We start from the raw sequence: 19,162 nt of genomic DNA on the forward strand, positions 1-19,162 counted from the left end.
TGAAGGAGCCTCTACTGCTTCACTGGGCAAGGAATTCCATAGATTCACAACCCTTTGGGTGAATAAGTTCCTCCTAAACTCAGTCCTAAATCTACTTCCCCTTATTTTGAGGCTATGCCCCCACGTTCTGCTTTTACCCGCCAGTGGAAACAACCTGCCCGCATCTATCCTATCTATTCCCTTCATAATCTTATATGTTTCTATAAGATCCCCCCTCATCCTTCTAAATTCCAACGAGTACAGTCCCAGTCTACTCAACCTCTCCTCATCATCCAACCCCTTCAGCTCTGGGATTAACCTAGTGAATCTCCTCTGCACACCCTCCAGTGCCAGTACGTCCTTTCTCAAGTAAGGAGACCAAAACTGAACACAATACTCCAGGTGTGGCCTCACTAACACCTTATACAATTGCAGCATAACCTCCCTAGTCTTAAACTCCATCCCTCTAGCAATGAAGGACAAAATTCCATTTGCCTTCTTAATCACCTGTTGCACCTGAAAACCAACTTTCTGCGACTCATGCACTAGCACACCCAGGTCTCTCTGCACAGCAGCATGTTTTAATATTTTATCATTTAAATAATAATCCCTTTTGCTGTTATTCCTACCAAAATGGATAACCTCACATTTGTCAACATTGTATTCCATCTGCCAGACCCTAGCCCATTCACTTAGCCTATCCAAATCCCTCTGCAGACTTCCAGTATCCTCTGCACTTTTTGCTTTACCACTTATCTTCGTGTCGTCTGCAAACTTGGACACATTGCCCTTGGTCCCCAACTCCAAATCATCTATGTAAATTGTGAACAGTTGTGGGCCCAACACTGATCCCTGAGGGACACCACTAGCTACTGATTGTCAACCAGAGAAACACCCATTAATCCCCACTCTTTGCTTTCTATTAATTAACCAATCCTCGATCCATGCTACTACTTTCCCCTTAATGCCATGCATCTTTATCTTATGCAACAACCTTTTGTGTGGCACCTTGTCAAAGGCTTTCTGGAAATCCAGATATACCACATCCATTGGCTCCCCGTTATCTACCGCACTGTTAATGTCCTCCAAAAATTCCACTAAATTAGTTAGGCACGACCTGCCCTTTATGAACCCATGCTGCGTCTGTCCAATGGGACAATTTCCATCCAGATGCCTCGCTATTTCATCCTTGATGACAGATTCCAGCATCTTCCCTACTACCGAAGTTAAGCTCACTGGCCTATAATTACCCACTTTCTGCCTACCTCCTTTTTTAAACAGTGGTGTCACGTTTGCTAATTTCCAATCCGCCGGGACCACCCCAGAGTCTAGTGAATTTTGGTAAATTATCACTAGTGCATTTGCAATTTCCCGAGCCATCTCTTTTAGCACTCTGGGATGCATTCCATCAGGGCCAGGAGACTTGTCTACCTTTAGCCCCATTAGCTTGCCCATCACTACCTCCTTGGTGATATCAATCCTCTCAAGGTCCTCACCTGTCATAGCCTCATTTCCATCAGTCACTGGCATGTTATTTGTGTCTTCCACTGTGAAGACCGACCCAAAAAACCTGTTCAGTTCCTCAGCCATTTCCTCATCTCCCATTATTAAATCTCCCTTCTCATCCTCTAAAGGACCAATATTTACCTTAGCCACTCTTTTTTGTTTTATGTATTTGTAGAAACTTTTACTATCTGTTTTTATATTCTGAGCAAGTTTACTCTCATAATCTATCTTACTCTTCTTTATAGCTTTTTTAGTAGCTTTCTGTTGCCCCCTAAAGATTTCCCAGTCCTCTAGTCTCCCACTGATCTTTGCTACTTTGTATGTTTTTTCCTTCAATTTGATACTCTCCCTTATTTCCTTAGATATCCACGGTCGATTTTCCCTCTTTTTACCGTCCTTCCTTTTTGTTGGTATAAACCTTTGCTGGGCACTGTGAAAAATCACTTGGAAGGTTCTCCACTGTTCCTCAACTGTTTCACCATAAAGTCTTTGCTCCCAGTCTGCCTTAGCTAGTTCTTCTCTCATCCCATTGTAATCTCCTTTGTTTAAGCACAAAACACTCGTGCTTGATTTTACCTTCTCACCCTCCATCTGTATTTTAAATTCCACCATATTGTGATCGCTCCTTCCGAGAGGATCCCTAACTATGAGATCCTGACTCAATCCTGTCTCATTACACAGGACCAGATCTAGGACCGCTTGTACCCTCGTAGGTTCCATTACATACTGTTTGAGGAAACTATCGCGGATACATTCTATCAACTCCTCCTCAAGGCTGCCTTGACCGACCTGGTTAAACCAATCAACATGTAGATTAAAATACCCCATGATAACTGCTGTACCATTTCTACATGCATCTGTTATTTCTTTGTTTATTGCCTGCCCCACCATAATGTTACTATTTGGTGGCCTATAGATTACTCCTATCAGTGACTTTTTCGCCTTACTATTCCTGATTTCCACCCAAATGGATTCAACCTTATCCTCCATTGCACCGATGTCATCCCTTACTGTTGCCCGGATGTCATCCTTAAATAACAGAGCTACACCACCTCCCTTACCATCCACTCTGTCCTTCCGAAAAGTTTGATACCCTCGGATATTTAACTCCCAGTCGTGACCATCCTTTAACCATGTTTCAGTAATGGCCACTAAATCATAGTCATTCACGATGATTTGCGCCATCAACTCATTTACCTTATTCCGAATACTACGAGCATTCAGGTAAAGTACACTTATGTTGGCTTTTTTACCTCTGTTCTTAATCTTAACACCTCGATCAGTAGCCTCTCCTAAGTTATATTTCCTCTTAACCTTTCTCCTAATTTTCCTTGTCGTCGAACCCATATCTTACTGTAACAACCTGCTGCGTCGCTTACCATTAATGTTTTCACTTCCCGTTTTATTTCTTTTAGTATTCCTGGTCCTATTCACTGAGCTCCCCTCAGTCACTGTACCTTGTACTGTCGCCCTTTTTGATTTTTGACTATGGCTTCTCTGCCTTACACTTTCCCCCTTACTGCCTTTTATTTCTGTCCCTGTTTTACTACCTTCCAACTTCCTGCATTGGTTCCATCCCCCTGCCACATTAGTTTAAACTCTCCCCAACAGCTCTAGCAAACACCCCCCCACCTAGGACATCAGTTCCAGTCCTGCCCAGGTGCAGACCGTCCGGTTTGTACTGGTCCCACCTCCCCCAGAATCGGTTCCAATGTCCCAGGAATTTGAATCCCTCCCTCTTGCACCATCTCTCGAGCCACGTATTCATCCTCTCTATCCTGACATTCCTACTCTGACTAGCTCGTGGCACTGGTAGCAATCCTGAGATTACTACCTTTGAGGTCCTACTTTTTAGTTTAACTCCTAGCTCCCTAAATTCAGCTTGTAGGACCTCGTCCCGTTTTTTACCTATATCGTTGGTGCCTATGTGCACCACGACAGCTGGCTGTTCACCCTCCCCCCCCAGAATGTCCTGCAGCCGCTCCGAGACATCCTTGACCCTTGCACCAGGGAGGCAACATACCATCCTGGAGTCTCGATTGCGTCCGCAGAACCGCCTGTCTATTCCTCTTACAATTGAGTCCCCTATCACTATAGCCCTGCCATTCTTCTTCCTGCCCAGCTGCGCAGCAGAGCCAGCCACGGTGCCATGAACCTGGCTGCTGCTGCCTTCCCCTGGTGAGCCATCTCCCTCAACAGTATCCAAAGCGGTATATCTGTTTTGCAGGGAGATGATCGCAGAGGACATCTGCACTGCCTTCCTACTCTTGCTCTGTCTTTTGGTCACCCATTTACTATCTCCCTCAGTACCTTTCACCTGCGGTGTGACCAACTCGCTAAACGTGCTATCCACGACGTCCTCAGCATCGCGGACGCTCCAAAGTGAGTCCATCCGCAGCTCCAGAGCCGTCAAGCGGTCTAACAGGAGCTGCAACTGGACACACTTCATGCACGTGAAGGAGCCAGGGACAGTGGACGTGTCCCTGAGCTCCCACATCGCACACGAGGAGCATGACACGGGTCTGAGATCTCCTGCCATGTCTTAAACCTTTGGTTAACTTCAACAATTTCAATTTCCCCAGAAAAAATTTAAATAAATAAATAAACAATGAAGAAAAAAATAAATAAATATACCAATGAAAAGAAACAGAAAAACAGAAACACTACTTACCAGTCACAAAAAGCACTTCCTCCCCACCCAGCTTCGAATTCCCACCTCGATTCAAATTCCCAAACTCACTCTTTGCTGCCTCACTCCTGGCTGTCTTCTCTGTCTCACTGGGAGATGTTCTATTATTTTTGTTCTCTATTTCTCCTTCAGTTACGACAGCTTCTAAGCTAATGGTTCCCACCCCCACTGCCATATTAGTTTCTCAATGATTTTTTTTCAAATGTAACAGATTTCCTACCAGCCAATCAGGTCACAGCTTTACTGTGATTTCACTTCAGTTTTCCCCCCCGCAATTTGAAAAGGTATTTGTATCACTTACCTTCCCGGGATGCTCTCTGGATCACTCCCTGCAGATTAACAGTTACAAAGCCGGAAGAAACAAAACAAAAAGGGTAAAAGCACCTCCTCCCACTCTGCACCGAATAATCACATTGCTCCAAATTACCAAGTTCCAATTCCTATTCTGGCTGTCTCTCACTCAGGATGTCTCGACTTCACCATGCGCAAGTGTAACAGCAATACGCTGCGCTAAATTATTTATTTTACTTAATTTTTTTATACATTGCGTTTAAAAAATAAGATTTAAACTTGGAGCTACTCAGCTGGACCAGTTCCAACCGCTGGGCCACTGTGCCGCTATCAGTCACACTCCTGGGGCGACTCCCCCCGCTGGGTCGGAGAATCGCCGGGGGCTGGCGTGAATCCCGCCCCTGCCGGTTGCCGAAGTCTCCGGCACCGGAGATTCGGCGGGGGCTGGAATCGCACCGCGCCGGTTGGCGGGCCCCCCCGCTCGATTCTCCGGCCCGCATGGGCCGAAGTCCCGCCGATAAAATGCCTGTCCCGCCGGCGTAAATTAAACCACCTACCTAACCGGCGGGACAAGGCAACGTGGGCAGGCTCCGGGGTCCTGGGGGTGGCGCGGGGCGATCTGGCCCCGGGGGGTGCCCCCGCGGTGGCCTGGCCCGCGATCGGGGCCCACCGATCTGCGGGCGGGCCTGTGCCGTGGGGGCACTCTTTCCCTTCCGCCTCCGCCACAGTCTCCACCATGGCGGAGGCGGAAGAGACTCCCTCCACTGCGCATGCGCGGGAAACTGACAGCGGCCGCTGACGCTCCCGCGCATGCGCCGCCCGGAGATGTCATTTCCGCGCCAGCTGGCGGGGCACCAAAGGCCTTTTCCGCCAGCTGGCGGGGCAGAAATCCCTCCGGCGTCGGCCTAGCCCCTCAATGTTGGCGCTCAGCCCCCAAAGGTGCGGAGCATTCCACACCTTTGGGGCGGCGCGATGCCCGTCTGATTGGCGCCGTTTTGGGCGCCAGTCGGCGGACATCGCGCCGTTTCCGGAGAATTTCGCCCCTGATTTGTGTCTTGTAGATGCTAGCGAGGATTCAGGCGCCAGGAGATGAGTCAGTCACCACAATGCCCAGCTTCTGAACTCCTCCAGCTTCCCGCCTGAAACGACACGACAGCCCAGACTGGGGTCCAAAACAACACTTTCGATGAAATATACTTTATGAAAGGTCTTACCGAATCCATGCTTCCGGATGTATCAAGGACTAAGGAGATCACACGGTCTTTGGCCTGTAGGATTGTAAATGTCGGTGTCACCGAACCAGTGTGGGGTGGGCGATTGTTTCTGAAATCCTCTGACTTTCTGATCACTTCCCAAATGCTCTTGTTATCGCACATTTTGTTCTGCTTGGTCGGTGCTTCGGGATTGTGAGTGTTTTTGTCACAGAATTCAGTCACCTGGATATTAAAGAAAAAATGGCATGGGTTAAAGGGGCTACAGGGCAAACCGCTCTGATTAAAAACCAGGCTGACACATAGGGGGCGGGTCACTTTTACCTTTGTCACCCAGTCAGTGAACTGTCCCAGCCTGTTATAAAACCCTGTGGATTGGCATTCCACTGACTCTATTGGATATCGGGTAGATTCTCTAACATGAAGGAATCCAAAATCAAGGTGTACATCTGGGGGCACCGTTCATAATAAAATCATAATGGGCCACATTGTCTGCTCTCCGGATCATCAGACGCTGGACTTGTGGCTAAGGGACCTTCAGGAATTTATTGTGTCACCTGTATTATCATTAAACTCCACCTACATTTGTGAAGATAAGGGGGAGTGGAGGAGTGCTGTATTATAGTCAAACTTTTCATATTTAGACTTCCGGTGACGGCGGGCGGGAGGCGGCCGCACAATGGAGGGCTCCCGGTCGGCAACGGCATTTTCGGGGCTTTAAGCCCAGTCCCAGGGTCCACGGAGGCGGCAGAAGAAGGGAGAAGGCACGGGGGAGGCACAGTGAAGACACAGGAGGTAAAAAGGAACAAAGAAAAATGTCGAGGGTGAGCAAGAAAATGGCCGGAAAAAAAACAGCTGGAGGTCTGTCGGGGAGTGGAGTGGAAAGGTCACCAGGAAAAATGGAGGCTGGAGCACCAGGGAAGGCCGCACTGCTTACGGCTGAAGAAATAACTAAGGTGATGGCTGCGGAATTTGAAAAGCAGTTGGCGCAGATTGCGAAATGCATGGAGACGGTGAGGAAGGAGATGAGGGAGGTTTTGAGTGTGCTGGTGGAGGTGGCGGTTTCCCCGGTGAGGACGGAGGTGGCGAGCACAGTGGCGGAGGTGCGAGAGCAAGGGGAGGCTGTGAAGGAAGTGGAGGAGACGTTATTGCAGCACGGTGATCAACTTGCCTCGATGGGGAAAGAGATGCGGAAGGCGATGGATACTAACAAGGATCTGCGAGGAAAAATGGAAGACCTGGAAAACAGATCCAGGCGACAGAACTTGAGGATTGTGGGGCTGCCCGAAGGAGTTGAAGGACCGAAGCCGACTGAGTACTTTGCCGCGATGCTGGCAAAATTATTGGGGGAGGGGAAGGATCCTTCCCGATATGAACTGGATCGGGCTCATCGGTCGTGGAGGCCTATACCAAAGGCGAGTGAGCCGCCAAGGGCAGTGACTCTGTGCTTCCGTAGGTACAGGGTGAAGGAGAAGGTCCTGAGCTGGACCAAGCAGAAGCGGGTGGTGCAGTGGGCTGGAGCTGGTATACGTGTATACCAGGACTTTACGGTGGAGCTGGCAAGGAGGCGGGCTGCCTTCAACCGGGTGAAGAGGGCACTGTACATTAGCAAGTTGCGGTGCGGCATTGTATATCCAGCAAAGCTGAGGGTGACTTACAAGCTCAGGGACTTTTATTTTGGAACGGCGGAAGCAGCGGAGGAGTTTGCGAAAGCAGAAGGACTGTGGCAGAACTGACAAATTGAGGAATGGCCATGTGCCGATGTAACCTCATGACTGTATTTTTTGTATCACTGCGCACGGGTGTAGAGATTAAAGGAGCCAATGTGGTATATATTTGGACAAGGGAAGGGACGGGACTTTCACTCGAAACAAGAGTTCTTTGGGTGTAGGTGGATATGCGGGGTTTGTGTGCGAAAAGGGGATCTTTGGGCTTTCCTAGGGCCGGACAAGTGGGAAAGGGACCCGGGCGGGGGCCTCCACGCTGGCCGGTTTAAACCCGCCAGTGAACGGGAGTGAGGTGGGGAGAGGGGCTGCGGCCATCGGAGCCTGGCAGAACAGGGTCAGAGTGGTCTAGCCGGGGTGGAAAGTTGGGGGGAAGGAACCGAGGTTGGGAGGAGGAGTTTTACAAGAGGCAGTGGACAGGAGGAGCTGGACACCTGCGGTGGGGGGGGGGGGGGGGGTGGGGGGGAGGGAGAAAGAGCTGTGTAAGATTAAGGGCGACTACGGGTAATCCCTGATTCCTTTTTGCCATTTGTTTATGTAAACATGCGGGTTGAGGTTTGGGGGTTGGTGGGTAGATGGGATCGTTGTTACTATGGGGACTGACATATCTTGCTGATTATTGTTTATTGTTGATGGATGTAAATGTGGGAGAAAATGTGAAAAAGGAGAATTAAAAAAAAAAAATTTTTTTAACTTTTCATATTTAATAAATGTTTTTATTTTGTTGTTAAACACTAATTGGCATTCAGAGAACTCTGTTCCTCAATGTTTTTGAACAAAAAGTACAAGTTATGGCCTTTTAAGCCAAGGATCTGATCTATTCCGAAATTTTCCTGTGAGTTACCGAGCAGGATTCTCCGCACCCAGACCCCGAAATCGCGTTCGCCGCCAGAGCGGGGAATCCGTTTTCCCGCACAAAATTGGGACTGCCGCCGGTTCCGCTATTCTCCGCCCCACAAAAAGCAGCGTATTCAGGGAGTAAGCCATGCCAAGTATCCACCGCCTCAGGCCATTGCTTGAGGTCCGCCCCGCTATTCTCCGTCCCCAGTCGGCCGAATTCCCGACGGCGTGGTTCTAATCTGGTCCTGCCGTTCAGGAAACTCGCGAGGCAGCTGCGGACTCAGTCTGCGGCCGCCACAGTTGAGGGCGGGCCAATCGGAGGGCAGGGAGGGCCTCATTTGGGACTGGGGGCTATTTGTGTGGGCGGTCCGGGTCAGAACATAGAACATAGAACATAGAAAATAGAAAATACAGCACAGAACAGGCCCTCGGCCCACGATGTTGTGCCGAACCTTTGTCCTAGATTAATCATAGATTATCATTGAATTTACAGTACAGAAGGAGGCCATTTAGCCCTTTGAGTCTGCACCGGCTCTTGGAAAGAGCACCCTACCCAAACTCAACACCTCCACCCAACACCAAGGGCAATTTGGACATTAAGGGCAATTTATCATTGGCCAATTCACCTAACCCGCACATCTTTGGACTGTGGGAGGAAACCGGAGCACCCGGAGGAAACCCACGCAGACACGGGGAGGATGTGCAGACTCCGCACAGACAGTGACCCAAGCCGGAATCGAACCTGGGACCCTGGAGCTGTGAAGCAATTGTGCTATCCACAATGCTACCGTGCTGCCCTTGAGAACAAATAAATCTACACTATATCATTTTACCGTAATCCATGTACCTATCCAATAGCTGCTTGAAGGTCCCTAATGTTTCCGACTCAACTACTTCCACAGGCAGTGCATTCCATGCCCCCACTACTCTCTGGGTAAAGAACCTACCTCTGATATCCCTCCTATATCTTCCACCTTTCACCTTAAATTTATATCCCCTTGTAATGGTTTGTTCCACCCGGGGAAAAAGTCTCTGACTGTCTACTCTATCTATTCCCCTGATCATCTTATAAACCTCTATCAAGTCGCCCCTCATCCTTCTCCGCTCTAATGAGAAAAGGCCTAGGACCCTCAACCTTTCCTCGTAAGACCTACTCTCCATTCCAGGCAACATCCTGGTAAATCTTCTTTGCACTTTTTCCAGAGCTTCCACATCCTTCCTAAAATGAGGCGACCAGAACTGTACACAGTACTCCAAATGTGGCCTTACCAAAGTTTTGTACAGCTGCATCATCACCTCACGGCTCTTAAATTCAATCCCTCTGTTAATGAACGCGAGCACACCATAGGCCTTCTTCACAGCTCTATCCACTTGAGTGGCAACTTTCAAAGATGTATGAACATAGACCCCAAGATCTCTCTGCTCCTCCACATTGCCAAGAACTCTACCGTTAACCCTGTATTCCGCATTCATATTTGTCCTTCCAAAATGGACAGCCTCACACTTTTCAGGATTAAACTCCATCTGCCACTTCTCAGCCCAGCTCTGCATCCTATCTATGTCTCTTTGCAGCCGACAACAGCCCTCCTTACTATCCACAACTCCACCAATCTTCGTATCGTCTGCAAATTTACTGACCCACCCTTCAACTCCCTCATCCAAGTCATTAATGAAAATCACAAACAGCAGAGGACCCAGAACTGATCCCTGCGGTACGCCACTGGTAACTGGGATCCAGGCTGAATATTTGCCATCCACCACCACTCTCTGACTTCTATCGGTTAGCCAGTTCGTTAGCCAACTGGCCAAATTTCCCACTATCCCATGCCTCCTTACTTTCTGCATAAGCCTACCATGGGGAACTTTATCAAATGCCTTACTAAAATCCATGTACACTACATCCACTGCTTTACCTTCATCCACATGCTTGGTCACCTCCTCAAAGAATTCAATAAGATTTGTAAGGCAAGACCTACCCCTCACAAATCCGTGCTGACTATCCCTAATCAAGCAGTGTCTTTCCAGATGCTCAGAAATCCTATCCTTCAGTACCCTTTCCATTACTTTGCCTACCACCGAAGTAAGACTAACTGGCCTGTAATTTCCAGGGTTATCCCTAGTCCCTTTTTTGAACAGGGGCACGACATTCGCCACTCTCCAATCCCCTGGTACCACCCCTGTTGACAGTGAGGACGAAAAGATCATTGCCAACGGCTCTGCAATTTCATCTCTTGCTTCCCATAGAATCCTTGGATATATCCCGTCAGGCCCGGGGGACTTGTCTATCCTCAAGTTTTTCAAAATGCCCAACACATCTTCCTTCCTAACAAGTATTTCCTCGAGCTTACCAATCTGTTTCACACTGTCCTCTCCAACAATATCGCCCCTCTCATTTGGAAATACAGAAGAAAAGTACTCGTTCAAGACCTCTCCTATCTCTTCAGACTCAATACACAATCTCCCGCTATTGTCCTTGATCGGACCTACCCTCGCTCTAGTCATTCTCATATTTCTCACATATGTGTAAAAGGCCTTGGGGTTTTCCTTGATCCTACCCGCCAAAGATTGTTCATGCCCTCTCTTAGCTCTCCTAATCCCTTTCTTCAGTTCCCTCCTGGCTATCTTGTGTCCCTCCAATGCCCTGTCTGAACCTTGTTTCCTCAGCCTTACATAAGTCACCTTTTTCCTCTTAACAAGACATTCAACCTCTCTTGTCAACCATGGTTCCCTCACTCGACCATCTCTTCCCTGCCTGACAGGGACATACATATCAAGGACACGTAGCACCTGTTCCTTGAACAAGTTCCACATTTCTCTTGTGTCCTTCCCTGCCAGCCTATGTTCCCAACTTATGCACTTCAATTCTTGTCTGACAACATCGTATTTACCCTTCCCCCAATTGTAAACCTTGCCCTGTTGCACGTACCTATCCCTCTCCATTACTAAAGTGAAAGTCACAGAATTGTGGTCACTATCTCCAAAATGCTCCCCCACTAACAAATCTATCACTTGCCCTGGCTCATTACCCAGTACTAAATCCAATATTGCCCCTCCTCTGGTCGGACAATCTACATACTGTGTTAGAAAAGCTTCCTGGACACACTGCACAAACACCACCCCATCCAAACTATTTGATCTAAAAAGTTTCCACTCAATATTTGGGAAGTTAAAGTCGCCCATGACTACTACCCTATGACTTCTGCACCTTGCCAAAATCTGTTTCCCAATCTGCTCCTCCACATCTCTGCTACTATTGGGGGGCCTATAGAAAACTCCTAACAAGGTGACTGCTCCTTTCCTATTTCTGACTTCAACCCATACTACCTCAATAGGGTGATACTCCTCGAACTGCCTTTCTGCAGCTGTTATACTATCTCTAATTAATAATGCCACCCCCCCCACCTCTTTTACCACCCTCCCTAATCTTATTGAAACATCTATAACCAGGGACCTCCAACAACCATTTCTGCCCCTCTTCTATCCAAGTTTCCGTGATGGCCACCACATCGTAGTCCCAAGTACCGATCCATGCCTTAAGTTCACCCACCTTATTCCTGATGCTTCTTGCGTTGAAGTATACACACTTCAACCCATCTCCGTGCCTGCAAGTACTCTCCTTTGTCAGTGTTCCCTTCCCCACTGCCTCATTACACGCTTTGGCGTCCTGAATATCGGCTACCTTAGTTGCTGGACTACAAATCCGGTTCCCATTCCCCAGCCAATTTAGTTTAAACCCTCCTGAAGAGTACTAGAAAACCTCCCTCCCAGGATATTGGTGCCCCTCTGGTTTAGATGCAACCCGTCCTGCTTATACAGGTCCCACCTTCCCCAGAATGCGCTCCAATTATCCAAATACCTGAAGCCCTCCCTCCTACACCATTCCTGCAGCCACGTGTTCAACTGCACTCTCTCCCTATTCCTAGCCTCGCTATCACGTGGCACCGGCAACAAACCAGAGATGACAACTCTGTCTGTCCTGGCTTTTAACTTCCAGCCTAACTCCCTAAACTTGTTTATTACCTCCACACCCCTTTTCCTACCTATGTCGTTGGTACCAATGTGCACCACGACTTCTGGCTGCTCCCCCTCCCCCTTAAGGATCCTGAAGACACGATCTGAGACATCCCTGGCCCTGGCACCCGGGAGGCTTGCGACCACAGAATCTCCTATCTATTCCCCTAACCATTGAATCTCCTACAACTATTGCTTTTCTATTCTCCCCCCTTCCCTTCTGAGCCCCAGAGCCAGACTCAGTGTCAGGCGACTAGCTGATGCGGGGCACTATTTCGGCGGTGCAGGTCCGTGGGCTGAGTCCGCCATGGAGCACACCGCGGCTGCTGGAGGCCACCGCCGTGCGCATGCGCGGCCTCTGACCTGGAAGTGCGGGCGGCTGTATTGGCAGCTGGAGCTGCGAGCTCCACGACAGCTGCCTGCAGGGCTGTGAATCTGTGGCCTTTTGACGTCAGTTTTCCGGGTGTAAAAGACCACAGTTTCCATGATGGCGTGGGGAAATAGTCCCAGAAACGGGGAATCCAGCTTCCAATATCAACTGGGATCATAAGCAATATGACAAAATGAGAATGAGTTGCTGGAACAAAGTGTTAATGATATTTTAGAAAGTACCTCTTAGTGACATTACTTACCTGTGGCAGCCCCTGTATGTACATTATTGAAGAGGTTGCAGTCTGGTCTTTATCTGGATAAAATTGACAATTGCCTTTTGGTAATCCTGAGTTGGGATCAATTTCACATGATTTACAGTCGCCACCTGTGCAATCGCCATTCGTGCCGCTTAACTCCTTTGAACATCTGAAAGCCAAAATAATCAAAGAAACTATTTATTTCTGAGTAACATTTCTAGAGTGAGAATCATTTAATAAAATAGAAACAGAAGCCGGGGTGTTCCGGTGTGGGCCCAGAAATTCATGCCCAATATCAACGGACCTTTGGGTGGTCCGTCAAATTTTCCGCCCTTCGGGATGGGAAAATCCTGGCCATGGAAAATAGGCAACTGACTGCACAGCACGAGGCCACTCGGTCCATCATATCCTTACTGAATAAGGAAAGAGTCATTCCTCTTTCGAATCCCTCTTCCTTTTTTATTCATTCATGAGATGTGTGCACCATTGGCGACACCAGCATTTATTGCCCATCCCTAATTGCCCTTGAGAAGGTGGTGGTGAGCTGCCTTCTTGAACCGCTGCAGTCCATGTGGTGTAGGTACACCCACAGTGCTGTTAGGGAGTGCGTTCCAGGATTTTGACCCAGCGACAGTGAAGGAACGGCGATGTTGTGAGTCTGGTGTAGCCACCCCCCGTCCCCCCCTCCTCAAGGCGGGTTCTGAGGCCGGGGTGGGAGTATATAATTGAATGGACAGGATTCCCCCGCGACCCTGTCTGCCCAAGCCCAGAAGCAATTTTAAGTTTGAGCAGGCAGGGCCTCGGGTGCGAAACCCGCTCATTTACCAATTAGAGTCGGGGGGGGGGGGTCCACGTTTGGTTGTGTCGAGTCGAGCCTTTTGGGGGGCCAGTTGTGGTGCAGCAGTCAGGAGTGGGGGAGTCCTGTCAGGGGGTGTGGGGAGTCCCATGGGGGGGCGGTTAATCCCATGGGATGGGGGTGGTCTGTGGGGGGGTCGCAGTGCAGGGCATTTTGGAGGTTGAAGTGACGTGGAAGGGGGTGGATGAGGGGATGGTGGTTGTGTCCGATTGGGAGGAGCCCTGTGGAGGGATTGTGGGGGAGTCTCATAGGGGGTCCCTATGGAGGGAGTCCCATGGGGTGGCAGAGCAGGGGCCGTGTCGGTGTACCCAGAAGCTAGAACTGGTTTTAATTGTTCTAACATGTGGTACTGTCGGAATCATCCAAGGTTTGCAATTTACACCATAGTTTTTGGGTGGTTCCCAATGCAGAGAAACATTGCCCATCGGAAGTTTACTCTTCCCAGGCAATTCCCTTGCAGTCCTCACCTGGGAACTTGGATTGGATTGGATTTGTTTATTGTCATGTGTACCGAGTGAAAAGTATTGTTCTGCGTACAGTCCAGACAGATCGTTCCATACATTAAAATACATAGGGCATACATAAATACACAATGTAAATTCCTTGTGGGCGGGGGGGAAATCCCCAGCTTATCTTAGGTGTACATCCCAAATATGATGCCCTGGACCTAACTAGACCCTCCACCCTCTATTCTGTTTCCCAGTGCCATGGGAAGGAGGTCGGGGAAGTCATTTTGAGATCAGGTTACAGGCTTCCAAAAATTTATGTCTATGAGAGACGGACAGGGCAGATGCAGGTTTGTCTTGCGTGGTTGGCAGTCAATTCAGTAGCAAAGAGCAAGAGATAGAAATAGCCAGGCCTGCATCTGAAGCAGAGATTTTATTTTTATTCGTTCAGGGGATGTGGGCATCGTTGGCTGGGCCGTCATTTATTGCCCAGCCCTAATTGCCCTTGAACTGAATGGTTTTTCTGGACCATTTTAGAGGAAATTTAGGAGACAAACCTGTTGCTGTGGGTCTGGAGTCGCATGTAGGCCAGACTGGGTAAGGGGAGTAAATTTCTTTCCCTAAAGGACATGAGTGAGCCAGAATGGTTTTTATGATAATCGACAATGGTTTCATGGTCATCAATAGACTTCTAAATCCAGATTGTTTTTAAAAATTGAATTCAAATTTCACCATTAGCCGGGGTGGGATTTGAACTCGGGTCTCCAGAGCATTAGCACTGCAACACTGCCTCCCCTATGCTGATTTTCATCCACAATGCAGAGTTTAGGTGGAACTTGATCTTAGATTGAAGGCATTAAAAGAGTCTGGACGGCACGGTAGCACAGTGGGTAACACTGTGGCTTCACAGCTCCAGCTTCCCGGCTTGGGTCACTGTCTGGGCGGACTCTGCACGCTCTCCCCGTGCCTGCGTGGGTTTCCTCCGGGTGCTCCGGTTTCCTCCCACAAGTCCCAAAAAACGTGCTGATAGGTGAATTGGACATTCTGAGTTCTCCCTCAGTGTACCCGAGCAGGCGCCGGAATGTGGCGACCAGGGGCTTTTCACAATAACTTCATCGCAGTGTTAATGTAAGCCTACTTGTTACAATAAAGATTATTATTATAAAGATTTCCCTAGATTGGAGTTAGAGAAAGAAATCTATGGTATAGCCCTCGCAGTGAGAGATAATTATGTGATTAGAGGTTACTCAACTGGGAAGGTAAAAAAGTAACAATCCAATAGAAGCTTGGAGTTACTGAAATGTTTTCTATAAGAACTGTAACCCTGTGGAGAGTGTGATGTATCAAAAGTAAAAAGGAACCATTTATTCCCATAGTTTAAGGAATACGGTGTTGACAGAAGAAAAATAGTATTCAGTCAAGAGTATATTTTAGTCATTTCATACAGTAAATGTTTTATATATAAAATCTTAGCATCCTTTCAGCTATTTAACTGGAAGATCAAATTTCTCTTTAAAAGTTATGGGTCCCTACAGAGATTGCAACATGTCACAGGATCCAAATTCATATGGAATAATCAGGCTCCAGCCTTATTCAGAGGAAGAACATGCACCTGAAGCAAACAAAATGCTATGGTTCATGATGCACAAATGTGAGTGGAGCTTGCACTCCGATTGAAGGCTGAGATTGTGAGCAGTTAAAAGAGGCTGGAAGATTTGCCTAGCTTGGAACTGGAGGAAGAAATTTTCAGTGCAACCCTCACAGTGAGAGATTGGTCTTATTGAGCTACCCATAAGAAGGACCCATAGAAAACGGACCTGGGCAATCCGTACTCTATACCTGGATAGCCTACATTGCACAATTTATAATGGGTATGAGTCAATGTGGCTAGGAAGAACCTCACCACCTTTGATGTGGAGATGCTGGCGTTGGACTGGGGTGAGCACAGTACGAAGTCTTACAACACCAAGTTAAAGTCCAACAGGTTTGTTTCGATGTCACTAGCTTTCGGAGCGCTGCTCCTTCCTCAGGTGAATGAAGAGGTATGTTCCAGAAACACATATATAGACAAATTCAAAGATGCCAAAAAATGCTTGGAATGCGACCATTAGCAGGTGATTAAATCTTTACAGATCCAGAGATGAGGTAACCACCGTTGATGACAGTTGTTGGCAGAAACACGAGTCCTTTCCCGTCCATGAGATAGCAACACCAGAAAGCTGCCTGAACAATTTGCTGCCTTAATTGTGCCAATACATTTACCACAGCAGATCACAAGAACAGAAAGGTATTGCTTGGATATCATACTTTTATCTAGAAATTACATTTTTCAGTGACAATCAGAATGGACCTACCTTGTTGCTTCATACTTTCCATTAGATAAATAGTAAGGCACCAGCTGATTATATTCATCAAAAACTCCCCATTGAAGATGGGCCCATTCATGAACAAAAACTTTCTCTGTAGAAACAGAAGCCCTTTTGTTTAAAGTGAGACCAATGCTGTCACTTTCTGTGAGATATATATAGAACTGGTTCTTGGGATATATTAAATATTGGCATTTTCCACTCGTATGTAAACTACCCTCAGTGGTGTGAAGTTAATTTGTGGTATCGCAGAATGATCAATTCTCTTTCCCATGTTAGTGGTGGTATTGATTTCTGTCACAATGTTTCTGAGTATTGGTTAGAATTAGTCTGGGCAAGGGTTTAGCTGATGTAGTATCGATTGACCTGATGGGAAAGGACCTAATTAAAAATATATTGTTCCACGGGGCAGCACGGTAGCATTGTGGATAGCACAATTGCTTCACAGCTCCAGGGTCCTGGGTTCGATTCCGGCTTGGGTCACTGTCTGTGCGGAGTCTGCACATCCTCCCGTGTGTGCGTGGGTTTCCTCCGGGTGCTCCGGTTTCCTCCCACAGTCCAAAGATGTGCAGGTTAGGTGGATTGGCCATGATAAATTGTCCTTAGTGTCCAAAATTGTCCTTAGTGTTGGGTGGGGTTACTGGGTTATGGGGATAGGGTGGAGGTGTTGACCTTGGGTAGGGTGCTCTTTCCAAGAGCCGGTGCAGACTCGATGGGCCGAATGGCCTCCTTCTGCACTGTAAATTCTATGAATCTATGAATTGGTAACATTGCTGTTAATTCTTTCACCAAAGCCACATACTCACAATTTTGTCTTAATTTTACCTCCTTTGTTTGTTGTCATAGAAACCACTGCACTCAAATTCATCATCTTCAGGGTCATCAAGTGGGAAGATGGTCTTTTTTCTTATTTATTCATTCACAGGATGTGGGTATCACTGTCTAGGCCAACATTTATTGCCCTTCCCCAATTACCCTTGAGAGGTTGATGCTGAGCTGCTGTCTTGAACCGCTGCAGTCCATGTGGTGTAGGTACACCCACAGTGCTGTTAGGGAGGGAGTTCCGGGATTTTAACCCAGTGACAGTGAAGGAACAGCGATATATTTCCAAGTAAGGATGGTGTGTGGCTTGGAGGGGAACTTGCAGGTGGTGGTGTTCCCATGTGTCTGCTTCCCCTGTCCTTCTAGCTGCTACCAATCACGGGTTTGGAGGGTGCTTCCTTAAGGAGCCTTGGTGATTTCCTGCAATGCACCTTGTAGATAGTACACACTGCTGCCATTCTGCATCAGTGGTGTAGGGAAAGAATGTTTGTGGATGGGGTGCTAATCAAGCATGCTTCTCTGCCCTGGAGGGTGCCTAATTCTTGAGTGTTGTTGGAATCTCACTCAACCAGGCAAGGGATGAGTATGTAATCACACTCCTGACTTGTGCCTTGTAGATGGTGGACAATCTCTGGGGAATCAGGAGGTGAGTTACTGACTGCAGAATTCGTAGCCTCAGACCTGCTCTTGGAGCTGCAGTATTCACATGGCTGGTCCAGTTCAGTTCCTGAGCAATGGTAACACCTATGCAGGTTGATAGTGGGGACTTCAGCAATCATAATGCCATTGAATGTCAAGGGGGAATGGTTTAGAATCATAGAATTCACAGTGCAGATTTGTGCTATTTGGCCAATCGAGTCTGCACCGGCTCTTGGAAAGAGCACCCTACTTAAGCCCACACTTCTACCCTTACCCCGTAACCCAGCAACCCCACCTAACCTAAGGGCAATTTTTGCATGGCCAATCCACCTAACCTGCACATCTTGGGATTGTGGGAGGAAACCGGAGCACCCGGAGGAAACCCACGCATTTGATGCCCTATTGTTGGAAATGGGCACTGCCTGGCATTTCTGAGCCACCTATCTGCCCAAGCCTGAATGCTGTTTAGGTCTTACTGCAAATGGACACAAACTGTTTCAATGGACAAACTGTTTCAATATCTGAGGAGTCGCGGATTGTGCTGAATATTGTGCAGATATCTCTATTTCTGACCTTATGATGGAGGCAAAATCATTGATAAAACTTCTTACGTTGTTGGGCCTAGGACCCTACCCTGAAGAACACCTGCAGTGATGCCTTGGGACTGAGATGATTGACTTCCAACAATCACAACCATCTTCCTTTATGCAGGTATGACTCCAGTCAGTGGAGAGTTTTCCCACATATTCCCATTCAGTCCTGTTTTGCAAGGACCCCTTGATGCCACACTCCTGTCTTGATGTCAAGGGCAGTCATTCTCATCTCATCTCTTGATTTCGACTCCTTTGGCCATGTATGGACGAAGGCTTTAATGCGGTCAGGAATTGAGTGGCCCTGGTGGAACTCAAACTGAGGTTATTCCTGAGTAGATGCTGCTTAATAGTGGTGTTGATGACCCCTCCATCACTTTGCTGATAATCAAGACTAAACTAATGGGGCAGTAATTGGCTATATTGTTTTGACCTGCCCTTTGTGTCTAAAAACCTGATCTGTCTTCAATGTACTCATCGACGGAGCATCCCACTGCTCTTTGGGGTAGAGATGCGCTGAAGGTTCACAAACCCTGTGAGCGAAGGAACTACTCCTCAAGTCA

General features: G+C 47.9%; 1 protein-coding gene across 1 annotated transcript in view; it reads right to left on the reverse strand.

The window, feature by feature from the left end:
* LOC140426083 (calcium-activated chloride channel regulator 1-like) overlaps nucleotides 1–19,162 on the reverse strand; it is an 82,661-nt gene that overhangs the window by 32,827 nt on the left and 30,672 nt on the right. Inside the window, exons 4-6 of the mRNA XM_072510423.1 lie at nucleotides 16,537–16,642; nucleotides 12,884–13,049; nucleotides 5,680–5,901 (exon numbers count right to left, since the gene is read on the reverse strand). Coding sequence (XP_072366524.1) covers nucleotides 5,680–5,901; nucleotides 12,884–13,049; nucleotides 16,537–16,642 — 494 coding nt within the window. The remainder of the gene's footprint in view (nucleotides 1–5,679; nucleotides 5,902–12,883; nucleotides 13,050–16,536; nucleotides 16,643–19,162) is intronic.

This window comes from Scyliorhinus torazame, chromosome 7, assembly GCF_047496885.1.
Source record: "Scyliorhinus torazame isolate Kashiwa2021f chromosome 7, sScyTor2.1, whole genome shotgun sequence".
NCBI lineage: Eukaryota > Metazoa > Chordata > Chondrichthyes > Carcharhiniformes > Scyliorhinidae > Scyliorhinus > Scyliorhinus torazame.